This window comes from Aquarana catesbeiana, linkage group LG03 (genome assembly GCF_042186555.1).
Source record: "Aquarana catesbeiana isolate 2022-GZ linkage group LG03, ASM4218655v1, whole genome shotgun sequence".
In the NCBI taxonomy this organism is placed as follows: domain Eukaryota; kingdom Metazoa; phylum Chordata; class Amphibia; order Anura; family Ranidae; genus Aquarana; species Aquarana catesbeiana.
The window spans coordinates 348,591,636-348,610,476 of NC_133326.1; the positions used below are offsets into that span (position 1 = coordinate 348,591,636).

General features: G+C 42.4%; 1 protein-coding gene across 3 annotated transcripts in view; it reads left to right on the forward strand.

Moving 5' to 3' along the window:
• Positions 1 to 18,841, forward strand: part of SH3PXD2B (SH3 and PX domains 2B) — a 296,070-nt gene that overhangs the window by 241,037 nt on the left and 36,192 nt on the right. For all 3 annotated transcript variants that reach the window (XM_073620589.1, XM_073620591.1, XM_073620590.1), the window contains exons 6-7: positions 6,346 to 6,371; positions 18,282 to 18,416. In XM_073620589.1, coding sequence (XP_073476690.1) covers positions 6,346 to 6,371; positions 18,282 to 18,416 — 161 coding nt within the window. The remainder of the gene's footprint in view (positions 1 to 6,345; positions 6,372 to 18,281; positions 18,417 to 18,841) is intronic.

An 18,841-nucleotide genomic window follows, 5' to 3' on the forward strand; every position in this document is an offset into this window, starting at 1 on the left:
TCCCTCATCCTCCATCATCCCTCTCTACCTCCCTCATCCTCCATCATCCCTCTCTACCTCCCTCATCCTCCATCATCCCTCTCTCTCCCTCCCTCATCCTCCATCATCCCTCTCTTTCCCCCCCTCGTCCTCCATCATCCCTCTCTTTCCCCCCCTCGTCCTCCATCATCCCTCTCTTTCCCTCTCTCGTCCTCCATCATCCCTCTCTTTCCCTCTCTCGTCCTCCATCATCCCTCTCTTTCCCTCTCTCATCCTCCATCATCCCTCCCTACCTCATCCTCCATCATCCCTCCCTCATCCTCCATCATCCCTCTCTCTCCCTCCCTCATCCTCCATCATTCCTCATCCTCCCTCTCCCCCTCCCTCATCCTCCCTCTCTCCCTCCCTCATCCTCCATCATTCCTCTCTCTCCCTCCCTCATCCTCCATCATTCCTCTCTCTCCCTCCCTCATCCTCCATCATTCCTCTCTCTCCCTCCCTCATCCTCCATCATTCCTCTCTCTCCCTCCCTCATCCTCCAGCATCCCTCTCTCATCCTCCAGCATCCCTCTCTCATCCTCCCTCTCTCCCTCCCTCATGCTCCATCATTCCTTCCTCCTCCATGTCCCCCTATTGCTAAACACTATTGGGACTACTGTAGAGAGCATACATGAGCAGAATAAGGCACCTCCCAAGGATCTTTCCCTGCAGATTGCAAAGTAATTAGATAAAAATAAAATACAGTGGCATGATAAATATGATTTATGTGACTGAATTACAGCAATTAACACTTTAATATCACTAAAAATGTCTTTTGCAAACTAGGTTCAATGTGTAGTCAACAGTGGTAATCTGTACACCAGATAATTAATGAAAATGGTGGCTAAAAATAGTACTACCAGAAAATAACAGGGTTGGACAAAAATATGGAAAAAAAACTCAGTAATGTGAACCTCTGCGTTGTGTGTATGGAATCAAGTATTGCAAAGCTGTCAAATGAATAATGATTCAACAAAAAAAGCGCGTGTGTTGATGCAATCCTGGACTGTGCTCCCACAATGTGGCAAGATAATAGTGTAGAGTAGGGTTGCGCAGCCTAAATCCAAAATGTGAAAAGGAATAAAATATCAAAAAAACAATTAACGACATATATACAAATATCAATTCTTCATAATAGTCCAATATAAAGTGCAAGTGATAATAGTGACTATAGTGAGGTCATATATGGGTTAAAATAAAGTCCACGCTCCCAGCGTGCTGTATATACATAGTTACATAGTAGGTGAGGTTGAAAAAAGACACAAGTCTATCAAGTCCAACCTATGTGTGTGATTATATGTCAGTATTACCTTGTATATCTCTGTATGTTGGGGTCGTTCAGGTGCTCATCTAATAGTTTCTTGAAAATAGCAACCACCTTCTTCTGGTTAGACGGTATTCATGTGTAACATAAATAAACAATGCACTCAGAACTCTCACCTCAGGAAAAATACAGACAAGCCTTTGAATAATATTCAGTAAACCTGTATTCTGCTCCACTGCTGTCCTCCTCCAATAGATACAATTCCCAGAGTTATTCAGGTAATGGTCCCTTTAAGACACCTGCGGTCCCTTTAAATCTCCAATGCATCCGCTCAATAACATGTTAGAACAAAATAAAAATGCCTCCCATAGTGTAAAATGTCAAACAACAACCCTTTATTATGTGAAGAAAGCATCTTCCATCAATAACAGTAAAAAATGCATGTAATCTGGTGTATACTCAGCATTTGCATGGTATCTCGCATCACCTCCGGTTTCGGAGCCGTACACGTTGCATTAAGCAGGCCATACACGGTCGAATTTCGAACTAATTTTCTTTTCAAAATCAGAAAGTTCGTTTTTTTTTTGTGATCCGATGTTGCCACCATTGATTTTCCAAATTCGGCCGACCAAGCCTTCAATTTCACCTCACGTTGCTACAGAAAAGAATTTTCGTGGGCGGGAATCTTCTTTTCTCTCTGTAAATTTTCTTTTCTTATTACATTTCTCGCACGATTCTCCCATCATTGATTAGAAAATAGTTTGTTTTTCTAAAAATTTCCGATTCCTCAAATTTGATTGCTGCGCGAAAATCAGCCGTTGCTGCAGTCCACTAATGGTGCGAAATTCGTACAAAAATCCTTTCGAAATTCGAACCATGTATGGCCGGCATTACGCCCACATGACTTTATTTTGTTTTAACATGTTGCTGAGTGGGCTAAGGCCATTTTGGTTGACAAAGGAGGTCCAACGCCATATTTGATAACTATTTTGTTGTTTTACCATACTTGTTTACATAATTTTGGCCAACCCCTGTAGTTTGTCCATGACTTGTGATGTTGCTGAACTGCTCTAACATATTTTCTGCATCAGTATAGTAAAATGTGTTGTACTCGCAGGAACTGTAAATATGTACTCGGAATAATTTCTATTGACATGCTGTCAGTTAAGGCCTCATGTACACTGCTGCTGGTAAACGGACATTTAGGAGAAGTTTGGCATTTTTTTCAGCTGCTCCTGAACTCTCCTCTATGTTATCTTATCAGTACATGTACACAGGGTCGTTTATAGTCATTTCTAGGCAGTTGCGTTTTAGAGGCTTTTTTTGGAACCCAAAAAAATGCGTTCAGAAGCTGAGTTTAGAGGCATTTCAAATGCCAAACGCGGCTGCCCGCGTTTAGGCGCATTTTCGTCTAGTAGCATTTTTTAAGGAAAACATTTTATTTATTACTTTTGAGCCTGGAAAATGCTAAAACCACACCAAAATCTCAGTTGTCACCGTAAGCAAGCTTGATATACCATGTGATATTCCCCTCATCAGCCAATTATGCCGTACAATATACATTCTCTGGGTAATTACGCACCTGAACATACATATTAGAAAAGTATCCTGTGGACATGCGTTGAGCCATCAATGGATGTGTCCAGTAGCGATGAACTCTGGTCCTCTCACGCAATTTTCTATGTCTTTGGAGCCTCAGTAAAAGCAACATCAGGAGCATTTCCTCACACATGCTCATCATCCATATTACCAAACCAACCAAAAAATAACAGCTAGCTACAAACAAGCACGCTTTCTCAGCTGCTACTCACACTGTTCTCTCACAGAATGGCTGAAATAGTTAATAAATATTTTTAGTGCTTTCTAATCATTTGGGAGGGTCTCTTGAGGTTATCTTTAGTAAACGCTCCTGAATGCAAACGCGGCTAAACGCAGCTTGTAAACGCTTCTAAACACATGTTTTTAAACGTGGATTACTAGCTGTGATGTTCCAGCGTTCTGGCGAGGTTAAGAAACGTCCAGTGTACATGTAGCCTTATTCAACTCTGTAGTCCAGTTACTTAAATTGGTCGTACCCCAAGTTTTTTGGACAACTTCACATAGGCAGAGTTCTACGGTAAAATCTTGTAGACTGTGAAGACCAGCTGCATTAATCAAACACTATTTTGTTCCAGTTAATGAGTGGATAAGAATGTGCACTCTAGTACAGCATCTGTCATCAGTCAGTGTATTTATGCTTTCAGTCAAATCACTTTCACACATTTTTCATAGCCAGGAAAATGTATAGAAATGGATAGACATTTGTGAAGTGTATTAAATACAAGGCATTTGGCTGTTATTCAGGATTTCCTACTTGATGATCTACACTACTAGGAAAATATTCAGCTGTCTCCAGTGACACAGCTGCAAACCAGGGGAAACCGGTGACCTACTCTAATTTTTTGGGGGTGGGATGCTTTTCTTTGGCTGAAATGCTAAACTTTGTAGGAAATATTGTACTTTGCTGCAGAGCTGGTTTCATTAAACGTACCCTGCAACAATTCCAGAAGAAATACAGTATTTACAGTTACTTTTTTTTGTATATTTTTGTTTAGTAAGCAAGAATGTATTTGTCTTATTTACATTTCCATGGTCGTGACATTTGGCCAAAACAGAGGGAAAATCAGGCTAAATCCACTTATGTAAAATGGGGCCTAATTCACACACCTGGTTCACACCGCTGCAGCTTTGAAATCGCGCTACTTCAGCATGATTTCAAAGCCGCACATCAGTGCAATTTGCACTGCCAATTTCATTGCGGCTTGCAACTTAATTTAACAGAAGTCTATGCAAATCACAATAAGATCAGTAAAAAGTAGTGGAGGAACCTTTCTGACAATCGCTGCAACATGAGTTGTGGCACATTGAACAGTTCCATTGCCAGCAATGGGGTGCGACTTGTCATGAGATTTGGAACTGTCAAATCGCATGGCAAGCGCACTAGTGTGACCAGGGGCTAAGAGTTCATTACCACATGAATATTTACATTTAAAATAATACAGTATTTAACACAGGAATCTGAAATTCACAAAAAAAGCACATTAAAATTGAAGTACAGCCAAAGCTCATTTGGCTGTACGTCACCTGTGGATTACAGGAGTGCAGTTTGTTTTGCACTCCTGTGAGCCATTTTCAGCAGAGAGCGGGCTGAAGTCCGCTCTCTGCTGACGTCAGAGTCGGTCCATGCTCGGGCGTTATCGCAACCATAGAGTCGGGATCTGCCCAGATCCCTGGACCGGCACCCGGCTCAGCCAGCCGCTCCCGCCCCCTCCACAGTTCAGTGCTTCAGTGAGCACGGGGGGGGCGCAGGGCAGGGAGCCGCTGACTGACAGTCGCTCTCTGTTCATGGAGCTGTGAGAAGTGAAAGATTGGCAGTGTGCGTAAGTATGAATCTAAAAAAAAAAAACCCTATACATCTCTTTTAAATATCCTACATTATGTTTATTTTTTTGCCGTAGTTAACATGCATTTTTTTCACATAATTTTACTGCAAACAGGCTGCAGCAAGAATTGAAACATTTAGTTGTATTCTTACAACTCCTCCTCCTCCCAAAATCCTTACCAGACTCTTATCCAAGCATGCAGCTTGGCAAGCCAGGAAAGCATACAGCTCCCCTCCCCGCTTACTGAACCATGCCAGGCCACAATCCACTCAACATGTGGGGGGGGGGGGGTCTTGCCCCCTAGTTAATGTGGACAAGGGCCTCCTCCCCAAAACCCTGGTGGTTGTGGGGGTGCCAGGGGGTGACTTATCAGAATCTGGAAGCCCACGTTAACAAGGGGCCCCCCAGATCCCAGCCTCCCCCGCCCAATCAATGTTCCCCAATGCACATCAATCCTGAATCACATTGAACGCTGCCTGCACATAAAAAAACCCAGCCAACGTGACTGTTGCCTACGCTTGGCTCACGCCGACTGACACACTGTTTCCCCCGCTGCATTAGTAAACAAGGGGGCGGAGTTAATGTCACAAGGAGCAGGGTCACCCTGGCAAAGCAACTTGCCCCCATGTTAAGGACAAAGGCCTCTTCCCTAAAACCCTGGCCCAGTGGTTGTAGGAGTGCCAGAGGGTGACTTATCAGAATCTGGAAGGCCACGTTAACAAGGGGCCTCCCAGATCCCAGCCTCCCCCGCCCCACCAATGTTCCCCAGTGTACAGCCATGGTCCGTCACCATGACCGCCGCCTGCATGAATGAAAAAACACTCCCCCCCCCCCAATGCAACTGCTGACTACCTGACTGATGCACTGTTTCCCCCGCTGCATTAGTAAGCAAGGGGGTGAGGTCAATGTCACAAGGGGCAGGGCCACCCAGTGAAGTTCTTTACCATACATGGCACAGCTGCTGGTTGTTAAGGATGCAGTGGGTGCTGGCTCCTTAACAACCAGCTATTCACTGGTTGTTAAGGACTCTGGCAAGTGCCAGCTCCTTTAGCAACCAGCCAGTATTCATTAAATAGTGTGTGGCTAGACCACAACTTTTTTAATGGATGTTTGTGTTTGCTGTGGGGGAATAGAGAGCTTTATGCGGTATTTACAGAGCATTCCCTGTTTTTGCGGTAAATACCGCATAAACCTATAGTGAATTCACCTTTTCATTATCACATGAGATATTTGGATACATGTCCTAAATATTACATGCAATAACCTTTAGTGAAGTGAATTAAGCCCATAGTCGTACATTTTTATCCTCAAATATAGTTATGCAGCATTTTAAAAGCTGTTTGAGTACATAAAAGACCAATTACAGATAACTGAGTGCAGCATACAGAAAAGTATGGATTTTTTGTGTAGTTGATCACTACTAAGAACCATCTTGAAAACCACCTAAAAATTAGGGTTGGTTGTCAACTATTGCACTAGATCCACAGCACCCTTGATGTTTGATATCAGTCCTTGTCTGATTAGTTAATTCTGATGAATTAATTGCAGCTAAATCATTGTGTCTGGGGAAATAAAAAAATATTTACATGCCATTGATATTTTTAGCTAGTGCTAATAACAGTTTTTTTATTTCTTTTTCAGAGAGCCCATTGGAAGAAGGAAACTCGGTAAGAACATTACTTGGCTTGCTAAGCCCTGTGCAGTACATTTTGTAGTGGAATGATCTTGCCCTTAAATGGAAGGTTACGCTGTCTTGTCAAATCTGGGAGCCATTTGATTTTGGCTCGGGTATCAGATTTTGAAGCTAGTCAAATGCAGTTTGATGTAATTTTGCTTTTGAGTTATTTTTTTAGCTCTTTTAGTTGCTCGTGGATTTGCTTTGGGCTTCTTTAAGATACTGTTCCTACCACTTGTGCTGCATGAGTAGGAAAAGTAGCTCAAACACTAAATGAAACTCATGTACACGTGCCTTTGGAGCCTTATTTTCATTTTGAGGTCCCATGTAGAAAATTGTATTTTGAACTACTGATCTAGATCATTTTTGTGGTACGTGGAAGTGTGTGGCCACATGACTCCAGGGTCATATTAAAATTGGCCTGTTGTGACCTATTACTGGATACAATCCCTGGTAATACTTGGACCTCCCAGCCCCTCTCCTGATGTTTATCCATATGTTGTAAATGTATAAATCCTTTTTAGAGGGCCATCTCTCTGGGCATCATATCTGAGGTGTTTAAAATACTTTTTTCATGGAGTTTTCTTTGCAAATTGTTTTAGGTTGTAGATTGCCAGGTCTTTTCTTAACCCTCCCCATTTTCTTGGCTTGAGACTGGCATGTTTCAACACATATGGAAAGCCAAGTATACCCATACTAAAGCCAGTTTAGACAAGGAGCCAGTTATTCTACCGGTAAGTCTTGTGTGGGAAGGAACCCATGCGAACACAGGGAGAACATGCCAACTCATGTAGTGTGCCTTAGAAGCTGCAGCAAGTCGGACAGAGCTCGCCTCATTTCCTGGCTGATGTCAGGAAGATGTCCAGCATCATACAGCACTTTGTTCCACAGCCTTACAGTCCATGGTCTGGCCCCCTTCATGCACAGTTCTTTCAGACATGGATACTCCGCGTCATAAGTGGGCATTACCGAGGGTGGTCTGCATGCAATTGCAGCCTACCTAAGTACTCCCACTCCTATTTTTATTTCTGCTTTAATTTAAAAAGAGAGAGGAGAGATAATGGGCTTGATTTACTTTGCAAGAGCTATTGCTCCAGAGCTTAGTAAATGAGGTGAAGATTTACCTTCACTTGCAAGGACAAAAAAAAAAAAAAACGCATTTTCGCTTGCACATGATTGGATGATGGAAGGCACCAGAGCTTTCCACCATTTACTAAGCTGTGGAGCATATGCCCTTTCAGAGTGCAGAATCTATTTGTCTTTAGTAAATCAACCCCAATGAGTATGTGTTTTTCTTTTCCTTTTTTTTTTAAGACATGGATTAGAAAAGGCCAATTTATAGCTTTGTATTCCTTAAAACTAATATTTTTATTACATAAATCACTCCCTGAATTTGTCCTGATATCATATATATGTACAGTGGGGACGAAAAGTATTCAGACCCACTAATTTTTTTTTTTTAAGACATGGATTAGAAAACGCTATATAATATAGCTTTGTATTCCTTAAAACTAAAATTTTTATTACATAAATCCCTCCCTGAATTTGTCCTGATATCATATATATGTACAGTGGGGATGAAAAGTATTCAGACCCCCTTAAATTTTTCACTCTTTGTTATAGTGCAGCCATTTGCTAAAATCATTTAAGTTCATTTTTTTTCCTCATTAATGTACACACAGCACCCCATATTGACAGAAAAACACAGAATTGTTGAAATTTTTGCAGATTTATTAAAAAAGAAAAACTGAAATATCACAAGGTCCTAAGTATTCAGACCCTTTGCTCAGTATTTAGTAGAAGCACCCTTTTGATCTAATACAGCCATGAGTCTTTTTGGGAAAGATTCAACAAGTTTTTCACACCTGGATTTGGGGATCCTCTGCCATTCCTCCTTGCAGATCCTCTCCAGTTCTGTCAGGTTGGATGGTAAACGTTGGTGGACAACCGTTTTTAGGTCTGTCCAGAGATGCTCAATTGGGTTTAAGTCAGGGCTCTGGCTGGGCCATTCAAGAACAGTCACGGAGTTGTTGTGAAGCCACTCCTTTGTTATTTTAGCTGTGTACTTAGGGTCATTGTCTTGTTGGAAGGTAAACCTTCGGCCCACTCTGAGGTCCTGAGCACTCTGGAGAAGGTTTTCGTCCAGGATATCCCTGTACTTGGCCACATTCATCTTTCCCTCTATTGCAGTGGTTCTCAGTCCTTCTAGTGCTGTGACCCCTTGATAAAATTTCCCAAGTTGTGGGGACCACCTAACAGTAAAATTATTTTCGTAGCATGGGTTGTCAGCACACAAAGCAAGACAAGTAATTTGTGCCCCTAACCCATGGACATATAGCGCTCCCTGAGTCCCTTCCACTCGTACAGTGTTAAAACCCCTTATAGTACATTTTAGAATGTACCACTCTTTGTTCTCCTTTCTTTCCCTTTTATCTCTCTCTATCCCAATTTCTTGTTTTTTTTTTTTCCCCATCCCTCTCTAGCCGTCTTTCTTGTTCTTTCTCTTATTCTTTCTCTCCCTTTTTCTTTGTTCCTTCCCCTTCCATGTATTCTCTATTTTTATTCCTTCTCTTAGTGGGGGTGGGGGGTGGGATCAGTGGCAGCACTGGGGGGAGTTCTGATCAGCCAACTTAGGTGCTCTTGATGAAGGTCATCTGCTGATCTGAGAACTGTAGTGGGGACATTTAATGGCGACTATAATCACAGGTAGTGTTACTCACTGTGTCACCGGCTTCACTGTGTCTCTGACTTTGTGGTGTCCTGTAGCAGTGACACCTATGCCGAAATCAGGAGACAGGGTCTCCTCCAGCCCCTCCCACTTCACATTCCTCACCAGTCAGCTGACCTCTAGTGTCTGCCCCCCCGGCCATGCCATGAACTGAATGGGTGGCTGCGAAGAGGCTGAGTGGGCGGCCTCGGGCTCCAGGAACAGCCCAGCTGGGCAGCCACAAAAAGGCTGGGAGAGCAGTGTGGGCTTAAGGAACAGCCCAAGATTTGGTGACCCCTGGCAAATCATCATTCGACCCCTGAGGGGCTCCCGACCCCCAGGTTGGGAAACTCTGCTCTATTGCAACCAGTTGTCCTGTCCCTGCAGCTGAAAAACACCCCCACAGCATGATGCTGCCACCACCATACTTCACTGTTGGGACTGTATTGGACAGGTGATGAGCAGTGCCTGGTTTTCTCCACACATACTGCTTAGAATTAAGGCCAAAAAGTTCTATCTTGGTCTCATCAGACCAGAGAATCTTATTTCTCACCATCTTGGAGTCCTTCAGGTGTTTTTTTAGCAAACTCCATGCGGGTTTTCATGTGTCTTGCACTGAGGAGAGGCTTCCGTCGGGCCACTCTGCCATAAAGCCCCGACTGGTGGAGGGCTGCAGTGATGGTTGACTTTCTACAACTTTCTCCCATCTCCCAACTCCATCTCTGGAGCTCAGCCACAGTAATCTTTGGGTTCTTCTTTACCTCTCTCACCAAGGCTCTTCTCCCCCAATAGCTCAGTTTGGCTGGACGGCCAGCTCTAGGAAGGGTTCTGGTCGTCCCAAACGTCTTCCATTTAAGGATAATGGAGGCCACTGTGCTCTTAGGAACCTTAAGTGCAGCAGAACTTTTTTTGTAACCTTGGCCAGATCTGTGCCTTGCCACAATTCTGTCTCTGAGCTCTTCAGACAGTTCCTTTGACCTCCTGATTCTCATTTGCTCTGACATACTGTGAGCTGTAAGGTCTTATATAGACAGGTGTGTGGCTTTCCTAATCAAGTCCAATCAGTATAATCAAACACAGCTGGACTCAAATGAAGGTGTAGAACCATCTCAAGGATGATCAGAAGAAATGGACAGCACCTGTGTTAAATATATGAGTGTCACAGCAAAGGGTCTGAATACTTAGGACCATGTGATATTTCAGTTTTTCTTTTTTAATCAGTTTGCAAAAATGTCAACAATTCTGTGTTTTTCTGTCAATATGGGGTGCTGTGTGTACTTTAATGAGGAAATAAATGAACTTAAATGATTTTAGCAAATGGCTGCAATATAACAAAGAGTGAAAAATGTAAGGGGGTCTGAATACTTTCCGTTTCCACTGTAATTCTCTAAACAGTAGTCAATCAGGACTTTGGTCTCTATACCTGAAGAGAAGAGAGAGCAAATTATGGACTCATCAGTGTGCTTTTGCACCTTGTGAGGCCACAGGATAGGGCAGATTGCTGTCTAGGGATGAGCAAACTGGCAAAGTTAGGTTCGTCAAAACTGGGGAAAAAACTCTGCTAAACTACAGCATAGCTAAGGACCCCATAAAGGTCTATGGGAGCCAAATCCTTTTTCCCTATTTTTTTGCAGAGTTGATTTACAAGCTTTTGATAAAAAAAAGGCATGGCTAGCTAGGCACTGCCATAGGGGATATGTACCACTGCAAAAAGATGTATTTTTTAAATAGCATTTAACAGGGAGACCTTAAAGGGCAGCATTAAAAATACACATCCTTTAAATAGGATGCTTTGGGGAGGCCTTACAGTGTTCAGCTTTTCAGAAAAAAATGTAAAGGTGAACTAACATCCTACAACCTCCTCAGCCCGCTGAAACACTTTTTTTTACCATTTTAATACCGCGCTCTTATTTCGCCAAGGACACTAGGATGGATCGAAGCAGTTCTGATTGGTCAGCGTGGTCACATGCCAGCACTGAGCAATTAAAACTGCTCTGATCCATCCCAGTGTCCCTAGGGAAAGAAGAAGAAAAACAGTGAAGTTTTCAAACCCCAGGACCACTGCACCGGGCTACATGAACTGAGAAACTGTATAACCCAATAAGTGAAGTGCACTGGGGTCCCGGGAGGTATGAGGGGGGGGGGGGGGTGGATAAAGCTGTAGAGTATTTGTTCACTTTTATTATTTTTTTTCTAAAAAAGGTGAACTAACACTTTAAATCTGCACATAAAGTTGCCAAGTAATAGGATGTATACCTTTTCAAAGTGACGTATTGCTGCTCAATGACAGATCCCCACAGTCTTGCTTGTCAATAAACCAGGAGATCTGGTAGCATTGCCTCGGTTAAATGGCAGAACCCCACAGGCTTGATCATAAATGGTGTGCATATCCTTGGTGACATTATTTATCAAATCTGATAATGATCATTTTCATCAACCGGGATTCCCACCAGCAGCATCAGAAATAGTGGCTGGGCAGCATCATTGTGGTGGTAAGATAACATCATCAAGGTGTCACTCATCATGATTCACATGGATCGGCATCACTGAACTACATCATTGATGTTGAGTTACACCAGAGGATATTTATTAAAAAAAATTTCCATGGTGGTTTTTTATTTCTATTTTTCTTTGCTTAATGAGTAGCATGGAATACTATATATACAGTACTAATTCACAAAGGAACAAGGGTTTATCTTAGAGCCTCCTTATTATAAAAGGGGGCTTCCAGGTTCAGAGAAGTTCACTCCATCATCAAAAGTAGAAAGCAAATAATAAACAAATTAAAAATAAACACCCGGATCATTGAAAGAGTTTTAATATTAGAAAACTAACAGGGCAAATATAGCTAATTTGTTCACCCGTTCAGCAAACTGTGGACAGGCAGGGTTCAGCCTGAACCTGAAGCTCATCCTGAATGGCTGACCATGCTGTGTCTCTCAACTGTAGAGGAGAAAAGTAAGGTCACCTTAAGCTGCAAGTTAATCAGTCTTAGGTGGCTTAGGGTGTCTAGATCCTACGAGTGGCTGGACAGAATTACAAATATTTTGGCAGGTAAGATAGTTCATGGGTATTTTAACTGGGTTCATCTTTGAGAACTGACTAGAAATAAATCATCATGGGGTATACCTAGGAATGTGTTGCCAGTATTGTAATCCTAAGATTATTAGTAAGTTGCTGTTTTGGCCCTATGACTGATTTTTGTATACAGCTAATTTTTACTCCAGAAATTAGTACATTTTTCAAATGTAGATCATATCATATTTACCTTAAGAGGAAGGCGCAGATTAAACTTTCATAAAGGCTTAGAATTTCAATTATACTCATAACGAATGGTGGCCTTTCTTTAATGGCAATTTACATCTATAGTTTTTTTTTATTTTAATATTTTTCCTAAAACACCCACATTTATTTACATAGGTACTTTGTACATTAGCACAGTAGTCATCTACTTCAGTGGTAGGCAGCACCAGGACTGCATGGGAGCCTTATAGACCTTCTAGTGGTCCTTTGGTCTTGTTCATGACAATAAGCAAGCTCATCTTTCTAGTTTAACGCCATAGCTGTGTGGAAGTTTTCACTACAGTTTAACTTGCAAGACTTCAAGAGTTTTTATCAAAAAAGCACTAAATGGTTTACTCCAAGCCAGTTGCATTTGGGCAATGAACAGACATTTAAAGAGAACCAGTCACAATTCAGGTTATGTAAAAATCGAAACATGTACAGGCAGTCTCCGGGTTACGAACACATTAAGGACTGTAGGTTTATTCATAAGTGGAATTTGTTCGTAAGTCGGAACACTACTTGTAAGTGTAACTTCCTCCTGTGCAGGGATGTGGGATGTTCCGGCGTCCGCCTGTGCAGGGATGTGGGATGGTTTGGGCGCTTCTGGGGCTCTTCTGGCCATGCAGTACATGAAGTACTGCAGTGTGGAATGTGGCAAGATAGCTGCTTGGAGGTATCCAGGACCAGCGTGGAGCACAAGCAGCCAGCATTGAGGCCGTTCATAAGTAGGAGTCGTTCGTAAGTCGGGTGTTCGTAAGTCAGGGACTGCCTGTATTATTCATTTTTTGTAACTATGCAGATATTGAGCCAGGCAAGGACAGAAGGCCCCCTACATTGGGTGTGGCAGTGGTGGGAGTAAAGCTGGTGTCTTAGTCTCTCCTACCTCTGCCTCTCCCTGGCCATCTCTGGCGCTCTTTGCAGGACCAGGCTGTCAAAAAAAAACCTGCAGAATCTACTTAGAAAGCAGAACTCTTAGTGTAATTCCGCACAGCTGCTAGTATGACCACCATCTTTGTTCTGTGTCAGGAAATCCTGATACACAGAATGTAGTGTACTGGGTATCAAAGTAGCAGTAGAGCACTGCTTATTACATCCTTTGATTAACCCCAATTTACTTCCAATTCCCTTTTCCCCCTTCTTCCCTTAAATCGTTTTTTTGCCCTTTTCATATGTAAATTTAGGGCTTGTTTACATTAGCATTACACTCCTGAAGAGTGATCTGTAGTAGATTTCTCTTCAAAGGGTGTTTATGTTGCTTCCTCACTGCCTGTTTTAACCCCTAAAAAATGCCTCACATCAGTTGAATGAGTCGCATTTGGCAATCAGTAAAGCCTGCATTGCTTAGTTGCCACAAAATGTATGCACCCTGTCCGCTGCCTTTGCAGCTTAAGGGAGTAGTGGGGGTGGTAAAAGCACAGCTCAACAGGTCAGTTTTTGTTTTTTTTTGGGGGGGGGGGGGGGGGGGGGAATAGAAGTCTTTAAGTTGAAAAATGGTAAATAGCCAGAAAAGTGCCCTATTAGTGTAGGGGAGGGGATGAAGGGTGGATAGGAGGAAACTTTCATTTCAAGGTGAAGATCTGCTTAAGTTTACTTTATTTACTAGATTGAAGAACATATTTTGGTTATAATAATGGTAATGAAAGCCTAGCTTTGTTTCACTGTGCTCATTATGACTAAATCACACTGGTTAAACCATGTCAGAACATGCCCCTCCATTTCATTCGGCTTACTGTAGACCAAAAAGTGTATCCTTCAGGATGATGAACTGCAGCTTTCATTGTTGAACCCGGCTGGCCACATTATATGTGGACTTGCAACCGCCATCCATCTCCGCTGTGGGGCACGTTGGCATAGGTGCCAGAGGACCTTGTCCTAACAATGGAAAAAAGTTTATAAAAGATTAAGATATTTAGTTTGAACTGAATCTTTGGAGTTGAGAGTAATAGGTGAAAGGCCCTGTAAATTTTGATGGCTGTTGCCCTCTCGACTGCCTAAACAATACATGCACAATCAATCCAATTAACGTTGGAACCCCTTTATACATGCAGGTATCTCATGGAAGAAACTCCCAGTACAGTAAATGGAAGGACATGCAACGATCTCTATGCTACATTTCATATAATTGTCTTCAACCTCAGGATTCAGAGGGTCTTCTGGGAGAGATATTAAGCCAATAACAGAAGCAAGGGGATGGGAATTCTGGAAAATCAGTCCACCGTTGGATTATGGGTTCCATTTTAACAGTATGGCCTCATGCACACGGGATGTTTTAAACAGCACTTTTTATAGGCGTGTCCCCCCCCCCCCCATGATTAGCCTATGCATCCATTCACACATTTTCAGGAGTTTAGAGGCACCCCCACTGCAAGCGCATTCAGGAGCACCAGCGTTTTGGCAGAAAAAATGCCAGACGGGTCTTAGGCTCCATTCACACTAGCGCGTTTTTTTGATGCATTTTGCATTTTGCAGAAATGCACGGGAATTTTTTAACATGGGTTCCTATGGAACATGTTCACATCAATGCCTTTTTGTTTCTCTGCATTTTTGGAAAGGGTCGGGGACTTTTTTTCATGCAAAAAGCAGCGTTTTGCATGTAATGGATTTCAATGGACAAGCATCAAAAACGCAAGTGCACCGTTTTTGCACCGTTTTCGCCGTTTTTTTTTTTTTTTTTTTAATTTTTTTTTAATTTTTTTTTTAGACTGTAAAAAAAAACTGTAAAAAAAAAAAAATCGCAAATCGCGGCAAAAATGCAGCAAAAACGCTGCTCAAAAACGTGGCAAGCATGAAAAAAAACCTCCAAAAATGCTCAAAAGCAACATGCATAGGTGTGAATCGAGCCTAAGTGCATTCATCAAGCACTTCAGCATTCATTTCAGTGGCCAGAGTAAATGAATATTCTGGCCAACGAATTTAATGAACACCCAAGCATTTTTAGGCGCATTCTTGATGCTGGTTTTCTTCTGGTGTTTAGAACAACTAGGCAAACACTCAGTGTGTACGGGGCCTTTAAACACTGGATTTAGCAGCGTTTTACTTTTTTTTTTCTGCCTCTAAACACCCCTCAATGTTGGCTTATGTGTCCATGCACACATAGGTGTTTACAGGAGTTTGGGGGCAGAAAAAAACGCACAAGAAGGAGCGGCATCTTGGCAGAAAAAACACTGACACACCTTAACGCGCTCAAGAGCTTGAACATTCATTCATTTTAATGGCCAGAATAAATATACTGCCCAATGAATTGAAAAAACGCGTACTTTTTACGGATGCTTTTATCCTGGAGTTGAGAAGAGCTGAGCAAATGCCCAGTGTGCATGAAGCCTAAAGAGAAATTTTCATTTGTGCCAGTCAGTTTATACTGTACATTCATAAACTTTTATTGGGTTGTGCTGTGCCCAATATTGTGCACTAAGGCAAACCACTCTCTCTGTGATCTTGATGTACAGTGTTTGCATTATGACACCGCATTGTTACACAGGAACAACTGTGGGAAGAAAGGCAACCTAAACAAAGTTCTAGATATTTCGGCACTCTTGTAAAAATAACAAGCTTTGCTGCATATTACAATAGAAAGGTTTATATTGTATCTGTGACATCAGGTTTTACCAAAAATTGGGGTTTCCATAAACCATTACATCAGTGGTTCAGATGCTATCTGTGAGAAAAAGTAAATATTAAAACTACTGTACTGCAATCTTAGGGAAATCCAAAGCGGTTGGGTCATAGTACTTGTTGTTCAATGGTGCCCTCTAGCGGTGTTTAAACGAAACTGCACAGACATGGAAATTGTGTGTGATAACAGATTAGGGATTAAATTATCACATAGGATTAATCTGCCTGTCATGTTCTATTCTGATTTATAGCATTATTTTATTTTACCAGAGGAAAGCAATTCTATGTATATTGTGGAGGCAATGTTAAAGTATCTTTTTTCATGTTTGGGTCTGGTCTAATTTTGTTTTTGAATATTACACAGCCTTTAAGCAGGATTAAACTCAGTGTTCCTCAATATTTTTTTTTTTTTTGGGGGGGGGGGGGGGGGGTGCTCAAGAGCCATTAGCCATAATGTGCTAGTATAGTGTCAGCATATTGACACATTATGTCAGACTTACCTCACCTACCCTTCAGGCTCGGTTCACACGGGGGCGACTTGTCAGGCGACCTAGCTGCCTGACAAGTCGCCTCCCGTTCTGTACAATGGAACCGTTCTAATCGGAGCGACGCAAGTCGCTCCGACTTAGAAGAAAGGTTCCTGTACTACTTTGGGGGCGACTTGCATAGACTTCTATACAGAAGTCGTCTTGCAAGTCGCCCCGGCAGTCGTGTGCAGGTCGCCTCGGTGAGGCGACCTGCAAGTCGTGCCGCTTCTAATGTGAACCGGCACTCAGTGTTGTGCTGTCAGTGCACCCACTGGTCACCGATGTGTCCATCTGCTCCCGTTCTTCCTTCTGTGTTTGGACTGTCAGGCCACTTGATGGTCTAGGCCACAAAAGCATCACTCCTGCACAGGAGTTGAATCATCTTGGCACAGAGCAGTGCTGTAAATGTACGCTGAGCTGTGCATGCACTGCTCAGTGTATATTAACACTGACCATCAAGGAGAAGCAGTTATCCTATCAAGAGGGACTCTTCTGTCCTAAAAACTATACCTGTCAGCTTTTTTTTTTTTTTTTTTTTTGTATTCCATTTTAAGCTGATTCGCCACACACATGTATACCGTATAAGTCGAGTTTTTCAGCACATTTTTTTGTGCTGAAAGTGCCCCCCTCGACTTATACTGGAGTCAAGCACTTTTCTGCAGCAAAAAATTTGATTTTCCGAACTGATACCCCGTATCTCAGGGCCACTTGGTGCTAGGAACCCCATATTTGGTGTGCAAACCCAGTTGAACTGGTACCATAACATATCCAAAGATGGAGTTCCTAGCACTAAGTGGCCCCGAGATACGGGGCCCTAAAATCGGTTCGGAAAATGTCATTCTCTGCTACAGAAAAGTGCTTGACATTTTCTGAACCGATTTTTGGGGCACTGTATCTTGAGGCCACTTGATGCTAGAAACCCCAGCTTTGGGTATTTTATGGTTCTAGTTCCACTGGGTTTGCACACCAAATTTGGGGTTCTTAGCACTAAGTGGCCCCAAGATACGGGGTCCCAAATTCGGTCAACTGTGTCCATCTGCAGCAATGTCATTTTGGGACCCTTTGGGTTCAGAGACCCCAAATTTTGGCTGCAGCTAGGGGGCATCTAGGAACCCCTAACTACCGAGTTTGAAGTTCGGGGGACCTATGGCTGCAAATGGGCACAGTGAGGCTGTAAATGGGCACAGTGAGGCTGCAAATGGGCATTGTTGACCCTCTTTTCCACTTACAGTAGCTGTGCATTTCTCACCCTCGTCTTATACTCGGGTCAATAAGTTTTTCCCATTTTTTTGTGGTAAATTAGGGCCTTGACTTATACTCGGAACGACTTATACTCGAGTATATACGGTAAGTGTTTCCATCTGTACTACTCAATGAGAATGGATGAATCTCCTGCAGCTACTGTATTTGACAGTGGCACTGCCAGCTGTTGAAAAACCTGAGTACCTGGTTGGATGCAGGTGCTGTCTGTTAGGATGACAATTTTCCACCTAGCTACTTTGATTTTTCAATTCAGGGATGTCAGTTTCATCAGGAAAATGTATTCATGTATAGCCGACTTTAGTGCTGCTGACCTATGTCATCACACATTTCACACATGTTTTTACGTGCACCAAAACCGTATACATATTATGTTGTATCATAATGAAGATAATTTTTTTTGCTTTTTGCCCTTACATACTCTTAATTTTGAGTAATATTATTCTCACATAATCTTACCTCCTAACTGAAAGTGTTCATTGTATATGAACTTGTTTGTTCTGTTGGGCAGGTGTAGACTCGTCATCAGCTGATCCTTTGGTCCTTGACCAGTATGTAGTGGTGGCTCCATATGACGAACAAGAGAGCTCAGAAATCAGCCTGCGAGTTGGACAAGTGGTGGATATCATTGAGAAAAATGAGTCTGGTAAGGCACAAGTTTCTATTTTCCACTCCAGCAGAAACCTATTTCTTGTCTTTAAAGTGGAACTTCACTCTCTCAATCAACATTGACAATTTGTAATCCTTATGCTGCTAGCATTAGTATTTCTTCAGTTACTTCCTGGTTTCTGGCCTAGGCAAAGTATGTCATACATCCCAGGAGTCTTCAGGAGGGGAGGAGGGGCTTTCTCAGGTAAGCACAACCTCCTGTCTGCATGCCTGAGCTAAGGGCAGATGGATTCCAGAAAGTAAATGTTACATGAATCATCTGACCTTAACAACAGCAACAGCTAGCAACAGCCAGAAGTGCTAGGGGGTGTTTTTCAAAGTGATTTCACTGGAAAATAAAACTTGGAGACATGAATGGATGGGGGCGTTTGCTTTTAATATTAAAAAATGAATTAAATAGCA